We start from the raw sequence: 8,941 nt of genomic DNA, 5'->3' as shown, positions 1-8,941 counted from the left end.
TTTTTTTTTCTGCGACTAATAAAATTTTGGTCGACCAAGCCTCTCTTCTGGTCGACTAAAGATTAGTCGACTATTAGGGGGCAGCCCTATTTTTTTTCTCCCCTCTTCCCACCCTCTACACTCCCACAGCTTTACACACCCATTTCTTGACTCTTTCTCAAATCTGAGGTGTGAACAACCAGTGCTAAAACAGGGGGGTTTCATGACACTTTAAAGCTGATATGGTAACATTGGACTTACATTTAAGTCCCTCTCATGGATTTCATCCACAATCACATGACTGATGCCACGGATACCAGCTTCCAGCTTCCTCAGCAACACTCCTGTGAATAAGACATTTTTAGTTCTATCACCCAACCCTGTGCAATGTGCCACAGTCCGAGATTAAGAAATTAACGTACCAACTGTGCAGAAGAGGATGCTGGCATGAGGTCTGGGCAGGACAGACTCAAAACGCACACTGTAGCCACAACTTTTCCCCACCTCCTCTCCTCTCTCGAATGATACACGTTCAGACACTGACACAGCACTGATCCGTCTTGGCTAAGAGGATAAACGGCAGCAGAAGCAAGTCACATTACTGTCTTGTTCTTAAGGTGACCAAGCACATAAAATCAGTAAGCATTTCAACAGGCTCACCTGCGTAACAATGATATTGCATTCAGATGCCTTTCCTGCCTGTACGAACTCATCCAAGATGTACTGAGGAACCTGAGTAGTCTTTCCACAGCCAGTGGCTCCACGAATGATGACCACTGGGTTATTGTGAATGGCGGACATGATTTGCTCCTCAAAGTTTTTGACTGGCAGCTGACTTCGCTCCATCAGAATCTGTAAAAAGACCATGCTGTTAGTAATCTGACAATACCAAATGCATATTAATATGATAACTTTAAAACTTTAGTCCCTGTCAACAATTCTTGCTCATGAAAAATGCTCAAACTAAAAAATAAAAATGGGCATGCTGAATATCCCATGAAATATAAAAAGTTTAATATAGATTGAAGAGTTTTCTCTTGATTTTTATAATTAAAAAAAAAATTTTTTTATATGCAATAGTGTGCAATGGCTGTCATCAGTATTGTTCATTCATCTGCCTAGAAGAGAAAAACTGCAAATATTAAATGTGCTTATCTTCTAAAAGTGAATTTCATTCATGTTTAGAGTATGCTAGTATGCTAACATACAAATGTGTTATATATATATATATATACACAGTAGGGCTGGGTATCGAGTTCGATACTTTTTAGGCACCGACCGAATTGCCTCGATACCATCGAGTATCGAAAAACGTCTTGTCGTTCGGTACCAAATTTCGATACCTAAGGGGTTAATCTCATCAGTGTCAGTGAGCCAATAAGCCTGCAGCACTAGCCGCTGTGTTCGACTAGAAGGTACAGGAGTCGTACAGTACAGTAAGCACGAGTGAGTCTGTTATAATAATGCGTATATGAGTGCTCTTGACGCACTGATCGCACATTGTATTTATGCACGGGCACAGACATTTCCGTACATTCACGTTGTTTCCACACACATTCACGATGTTTTGATTTGTCATGTTTATGTTGCTGTGGTTAGTTATACGGAATGGATCCGTGTACTGTAGTAGACAATCATATACACCTAGGATAACTTGAGGGTGAGTAATTTATGGGCTAATTTTCATTTTTGGGTGAACTAACCCTTTAACCGCACCCGAGCGTGTTTGACCCCAAAAGCTCGGTTCGTTTGACTAGTGTGATCGCTCCGTGCCGCGCTTGGAAGAGGTGGGGCAGAGCACGGTACGCATGTAGTGTGAGCGCTAACCGCACCGGAGAGCGGAACTTCTGATACGTGCAGCATGACTGCGTTAACATTTCTGACTTTCATAATAACAAAAAAAACTGCGTTAACGCGCGATAAAATAATTGTCGGCGTTAATCAATTAATGCATTAACTTGCCCAGCCCTAATACATATACATATATATATATATATTGTTTGACTGCCATAAAAGGGATGAGGGGGTTGTGAAATACCCTCAAATGTAATACATAATGTAATTTATATATAATATAAATGTGAAATGGCCTCAAATAAAATACACATGGACTAAAACCAACAAAACTCCAATTTCAATTTCATGGATTTTTTCAGGGCTGTTTTTATCTCACCGTCTGCAGATTTTTGTCCTGTTCCAGCTGGTAGTTGAGCTCATGCAGCAGGTCTGTGCTGATCTGTTCTGGAGTACACTGTAAACCAAAGTACAATAGGTTTTCAATGGCATGAAGTGTATCACACCAATTTCACTTGCTATCATTGAGTTAAAAGAGTTCATCACAGAACAGCGGACTCACAAATGCCAGCGGCCCTTCGTCGATGTTGGAGCTGGTCCATGGGTTCCAGTTGACCTGCGGAGGAGACCACGGCACCACTCCTGCTGTGCTCTGCCTTTGTGAGGGCTCAAACTGAGCCATCTTCCCTTGCACCAGAGATACTGGACTGTTGGGGTCCTGAGGCTAAAAAAAGGACACACGTTCTTTTTTATTCTTACTTGGTAATGCTCATAAGTCAGGAAGGTTTTCTGTCCAACACTTACAGGAGGAGGGATCTGGATGCCAAGTTCCTGCACAATACTGTGTATTTGATGCTGTACATCATCACTGAGATTCACTTCATATACATCCACCTGTCACAGCAACCAAAACAGGAAGTTAGTAGAGTCAGTAAACACACAGGTCTCAGAAGACAGATAAACTGGGGTGTTAAACTCACAGTCTCTCCTTCTTTCTTCTTGGTCTGTCCTGTGTAGGCTTCTACAACCCCCAAATGGTAAAGTTGACGGACAATTGACAGCGCACAAGACTGGGCAGCCAGCTTCTTTGTAGAGCCATGCTCACGGGCAAAAACCTCTGGAAAAGTAGGGCAGCTTTAGCAAGGACACACATTCTAATGTGAAACCATTGGCCCTTGACCTTACAGTTTATTATGTACGTTTTCTGATACTTACTCCTACCCAGTTGTCTTACAAAGATTGTCATCTCAGCAATAAAACTCCTATAACAGAGCAAGATTTAAAATCAAGACGTCCCAACATGACATTTAGCCCACAGGTGTCTTTACAAGATTTAAGCACAAATTGACCTTACAGTTTATTATGTAGGTTTTCTGATACTTACTCCTACCCAGTTGTCTTACAAAGATTGTCATCTCAGCAATAAAACTCCTATAACAGAGCAAGATTTAAAATCAAGACGTCCCCAACATGACATTTAGCCCACAGGTGTCTTTACAAGATTTAAGCACAAAGAAACTCCACAAACTGACCTCTTAACCGGACGGCACATGAGATCAACAGAGTGACATTTCAGCGCAGTCCGTACAGGACAACCCATCCAGAGCAGGTTTGTTTTTCTGCCAGACTTCTAAACATGGTGTTATTCCTCTCTAGGTACTGGAGGCCTTGACCCCTGATGGACAAGTGACACCAGAAATCACAACCAGACATTATTTTGCCTCTCCCACCTCTAAACCCAACCAATCACATACTTCACCATGTGACCTCTTAGTGTAGCCTAAGTCATGTCACATGTTTTCCCCCATGTAAGGTTGTGATTTCTGGCATCTCTATTGTCCTCCTTTAAGATTACATACTACACGGATGAATCTCACAAAAAAACATGTCCAGGTCACATTTCACCCCCCCAACAATATGAAATAAAAACCTAAATAGTCCTAAATAGACATAATAATAAAGCATGTTTTTAGAACAATAAGATTTTTTTTTTTGCATTGATATTATGACAAATACTTTCATTATTCTTATACATTTGAAATACAGTATTTTACGTGATGCAGTGAAATATGACCTGGACATGTTCTTGACAAGTTTCGTGAGATTCACCCATAAATCATTGTTGATTTTGTAAGGTAACATCCGAGATGAGACCGTCTTTAAGTGGTCTGAGATCTCCTTGAGGTTAGATACACATCAAGGAGTTCTCTTGTCATTGTTTCAGTCCAGCAGAAAAACAAACCTTTGACTCATTACATTTAAATGCAAAGTCTGATTTTCGATGAGGATACCAGTTTTTAATTGAAAACATTAGCCTACAAATGAATAATTCTATTAAACAGCACATGGAATGGGTTCAAAACTAAGCTGTTGTCGTAAATGGGAATGTTCTGACCTGTTGTGGTCAGGTCCGACTTGGCTGTACTTGTAGTCGGTTTGGTTCTTCTCCTTCTGAAAGAACTGGTTCAGACGGGCCTTTGCATTGTCCAGAGTCCAGTTCCCATGCAGTCCAGCATTTAGATCAACTTCCTCTGATTCCAAGGTCTTGGGGAATGAGAAAAGACCCCTTAATTCTCAGAAACTTTCTATAAAAACCTGGGTAAAAAAAATGAAGACCTACTGCTTTTGCATCCTGATCCTCTCTCTTAGAGTAATATTCCTGCAGGAGTTCCCATGCAGTCCAGCATTTAGATCAACTTCCTCTGATTCCAAGGTCTTGGGGAATGAGAAAAGACCCCTTAATTCTCAGAAACTTTCTATAAAAACCTGGGTAAAAAAATGAAGACCTACTGCTTTTGCATCCTGATCCTCTCTCTTAGAGTAATATTCCTGCAGATTGGCTCCTCGCTCCCATTGGGCGTTACCAAATCCAGAATAGCCCAAACCTGTGACTCCAGGAACGGGTGCAGAACCCTCAGAAGGTTCTGAGACACAGGAACAATACAGCATTAAAATAGTTGTTTTAGTCAATGTTAGAAATGGTTTAAACATTGGTTAGCTAACTAGCCCACAACTGGTAGATGCCGTAACTACACCAATCTGCAGGCAAAAGGCATCTTTCTCCATTGACATCTAAACAACACCTAAAACACTGATATTAAATTATAGCAGATGTTTTGTTAGCAACCAATTACTGGATGAATCCAAGTATAACATAAGGTACCTCCCCCCGATTCCTTCTTCACAGCCAGATGTGGAGGTAGTGGACAGTTGGATGGGAGATTTCCAAACCCACCACCTTCTTCATTCCCTCCATCAGGTACGCTGACCTGAAAACGATAAATGTAAACCCAGACCTTCCTCATAATACAGACGAGCAGTGGAAGAACTTTAAACAGAGATGTGATACTGACCCCTAGAGCAGGAACTTCACTAGGACTAATTTCTTTCGTCCGAACAAGATAATTCACAAAATCTCGGGCTGCATTGGACTGAGCATCCTTCTTGTTGGTAGAATTTCCCATGGCAATGTAACTGTAACCCTCAATACGCACCTTAAAGAAACATGGTTCAAAACAACAAACCCCTTTTATTACAAAGTATTTTATATACAATTTGCAAGTGACTTTAAGAGGCCTCAGCCTTATTCTCACCTCACACAAGAATTTCTGTCTGTTTTTATTTCCAGCTGCTCGGATGTCATAGCTCGGCGTTAGCTTCTTTTTTCCACACCAAGCATACAGGAAGTTCTTAATGTCCGCCATGGTTGACGGCCTGCATGTGAATTAAATTTAATAAAACGATTAAAAATAAAAGCAAGATTATTAATCGCCTATAGGAAAATAATATGGTAAACTCTGCAATCGTCCCATTTCTCAGAGATAACGTTAGCCTAAACGTAACCATGCACTGACTGCAAGACTAACGTTAGGCGGGAAAAAAAGGATTAAAGCTCTAATGCAAGAATAACTTATCCAACTCGTTAGCATTTTAAACTGTCATCACAAGAAAAATCATACATTTAAAATACACAATTAAACAGCTAAAGAGGTTTTTTGGCTATATATTTGCAAGTAGTCTGCCGCAATGAATGGGCTAACATTAGCTAACGTTAGCTGGTTCCTGCAGCCATATCTAGGCCATATAATAAAAGTACTATTAAACAAAGCTATTAAATAAAAATGAAGATGAACTAGGCTACGTTTGTATCATACCCGACAAAGGCCCTTTCGCACAAATCCAAACAAGACGCACACGACGTTCAGAAAAGTACGTATGTTACGATACAGGCCAGCTTACAGAGCACAAGAACACGCAGGCAGATCAGAACAGGAAGTGACGCAGTTGGGGGTTAAAATGAGGAAAACTTAATTCATTTGAAATACGGGACGATTCCGTATTTTAAGGGACGGGTGGCAACCCTATACTTTGGGTGTATCCGAGATATGACATCTGGACAGTGGCAATGACAAACTTGTTTAGCCGTTTAATTGCACATTTCAAATTCTACCCACTTTTGGGTTGTAACAATTATGAAACTATGATTTCAACTGTATCTATATACTACAGTTCAAAAGTTCGGGGTCAGTAAGATTGTTTTTTGTAAGAAATGTCTTATGCTAACCATTTATTTTTACATTTAATTAATCAAAAATACAGTAAATAAAACGGTGATATCGTGAAATATTTCAGTTTAAAATAATGTTTCTATTTGAATGTGCTTTAAAATGTAATTTATTCCTGAGATGGCAAAGCTAAATTTTTAAGCGGCCATTGCTCCAGTCTTCAGTGTCACATGATGCATTAAAAATTATTCTGTTATTGATCAGTGCTAAGAAACAGTTATTTTCAGAGTTGAAACAGTTGCTGTTTTAACGGCTTAATATTTTTGTGGAGAGTGATTCATTTTTGTTCTGGATTCTTTTATGGATAGAAAATTCCAAGGAACAGCATTTATTTGAAATAAATATTTTGAACCATTATAAATTATATTTACTGTCACTTTTGATCAACAATGCATGTTTGCTGAATAAAGTATTAAAATATTCGGTAACACTTTTTAATAAGGTTCCGTGCATTAACTAACATTAACTAAGAAAGAGCAATACACTTGTTACATTATTCATTAATCTCTGTTAATGTTAGTTAATAAAAATACAGCTGTTCATTGTTGTTCCAACTTAGCTCAGGTTCATTAACTAACATTAACAGAGTCCATTTTTTTTTATTTTGATACTGTATTAGTAAATGTTGGAATCAGCATTAACTAAGATTAATAAATGCTTTATTACTATTTTCATTGTTAGTTCATGTTATCTAATGTAGTTAACAAATGGAACTTTATTGTAAAGTGCTACCAAATAATGTAATATAAAACAATATAATAATGAATACAACCATATTTAATGGGAATGACTCTTCTTTTAGTAATGTGCATTAATGCCAATAACTGTCAGGGTTCTGCCCTGACACTCCCGTTTGTCTTGTGTTTGTTTCTTGTGTCTGTTGTCCTGTGTCAGCACATGGCCTAGTTTGTTTTTCTCAGCCATGTGCTTCTCTAGCCCCTCCTCCTTGTTTAAGCAGATTAATTAAAGTATAAATATTATTGAGAACATAATATATATATATATATATATATATTTGGGGGTTAAAATGAGGAAAACTTAATTCATTTGAAATACGGGACGATTCCGTATTTTAAGGGACGGGTGGCAACCCTATACTTTGGGTGTATCCGAGATATGACATCTGGACAGTGGCAATGACAAACTTGTTTAGCCGTTTAATTGCACATTTCAAATTCTACCCACTTTTGGGTTGTAACAATTATGAAACTATGATTTCAACTGTATCTATATACTACAGTTCAAAAGTTCGGGGTCAGTAAGATTGTTTTTTGTAAGAAATGTCTTATGCTAACCATTTATTTTTACATTTAATTAATCAAAAATACAGTAAATAAAACGGTGATATCGTGAAATATTTCAGTTTAAAATAATGTTTCTATTTGAATGTGCTTTAAAATGTAATTTATTCCTGAGATGGCAAAGCTAAATTTTTAAGCGGCCATTGCTCCAGTCTTCAGTGTCACATGATGCATTAAAAATTATTCTGTTATTGATCAGTGCTAAGAAACAGTTATTTTCAGAGTTGAAACAGTTGCTGTTTTAACGGCTTAATATTTTTGTGGAGAGTGATTCATTTTTGTTCTGGATTCTTTTATGGATAGAAAATTCCAAGGAACAGCATTTATTTGAAATAAATATTTTGAACCATTATAAATTATATTTACTGTCACTTTTGATCAACAATGCATGTTTGCTGAATAAAGTATTAAAATATTCGGTAACACTTTTTAATAAGGTTCCGTGCATTAACTAACATTAACTAAGAAAGAGCAATACACTTGTTACATTATTCATTAATCTCTGTTAATGTTAGTTAATAAAAATACAGCTGTTCATTGTTGTTCCAACTTAGCTCAGGTTCATTAACTAACATTAACAGAGTCCATTTTTTTTTATTTTGATACTGTATTAGTAAATGTTGGAATCAGCATTAACTAAGATTAATAAATGCTTTATTACTATTTTCATTGTTAGTTCATGTTATCTAATGTAGTTAACAAATGGAACTTTATTGTAAAGTGCTACCAAATAATGTAATATAAAACAATATAATAATGAATACAACCATATTTAATGGGAATGACTCTTTTAGTAACGTGCATTAATGCCAATAACTGTCAGGGTTCTGCCCTGACACTCCCGTTTGTCTTGTGTTTGTTTCTTGTGTCTGTTGTCCTGTGTCAGCACATGGCCTAGTTTGTTTTTCTCAGCCATGTGCTTCTCTAGCCCCTCCTCCTTGTTTCCTCTTTACCACACCCTCTTGTTAGCCTTGTTGGTCTAATTGTGCTCACCTGGTCCTCGTGTGTTTTCCTCCCTATTTATAGTGCCCCTTGCCCTACTGTATTTGCTGGTCCGTGGTCATTCTTTTCCTCACTGTGTTTGTCTCTGTCTGTGGATGAGTATGTGTTCCTGTCTCCTTGATCTTGTGCTCTAGTCTTGTCTCTTGTAATTCTGTTCTTGTCTTGCTCCTTGTTTTTGGATTTTGTCTGTTTTTGTCTTTTTGCTTTTATTTTAGTATTCATTTAGTTGTCTTAGTCCTGGTCTTTTGTTTGCATTTTTTTGGTTGATATTTAAGTTGTGTTGGTTAATTTAATAATTTT

At 37.8% G+C, this 8,941-nt stretch overlaps 1 protein-coding gene across 1 annotated transcript in view; it reads right to left on the bottom strand.

The window, feature by feature from the left end:
* Positions 1-6,049, bottom strand: part of LOC107722046 (ATP-dependent RNA helicase A-like) — an 11,144-nt gene extending 5,095 nt beyond the window's left edge. Inside the window, exons 1-14 of the mRNA XM_016530273.1 lie at positions 5,928-6,049; positions 5,367-5,487; positions 5,127-5,267; positions 4,937-5,042; positions 4,564-4,697; positions 4,169-4,317; positions 3,158-3,204; positions 2,754-2,890; positions 2,578-2,667; positions 2,336-2,497; positions 2,153-2,230; positions 640-831; positions 402-543; positions 241-323 (exon numbers count right to left, since the gene is read on the bottom strand). Of these exons, the coding sequence (XP_016385759.1) occupies positions 241-323; positions 402-543; positions 640-831; positions 2,153-2,230; positions 2,336-2,497; positions 2,578-2,667; positions 2,754-2,890; positions 3,158-3,204; positions 4,169-4,317; positions 4,564-4,697; positions 4,937-5,042; positions 5,127-5,267; positions 5,367-5,477 (1,572 nt within the window). The 5' untranslated portion in view covers positions 5,478-5,487; positions 5,928-6,049. The remainder of the gene's footprint in view (positions 1-240; positions 324-401; positions 544-639; positions 832-2,152; positions 2,231-2,335; positions 2,498-2,577; positions 2,668-2,753; positions 2,891-3,157; positions 3,205-4,168; positions 4,318-4,563; positions 4,698-4,936; positions 5,043-5,126; positions 5,268-5,366; positions 5,488-5,927) is intronic.
* Between the last annotated feature and the right edge of the window lie 2,892 nt (positions 6,050-8,941).

Source organism: Sinocyclocheilus rhinocerous, unplaced genomic scaffold (genome assembly GCF_001515625.1).
Source record: "Sinocyclocheilus rhinocerous isolate Xijiao unplaced genomic scaffold, SAMN03320098_v1.1 scaffold484, whole genome shotgun sequence".
In the NCBI taxonomy this organism is placed as follows: domain Eukaryota; kingdom Metazoa; phylum Chordata; class Actinopteri; order Cypriniformes; family Cyprinidae; genus Sinocyclocheilus; species Sinocyclocheilus rhinocerous.
This window is presented reverse-complemented; position numbering and strand designations above follow the sequence as displayed.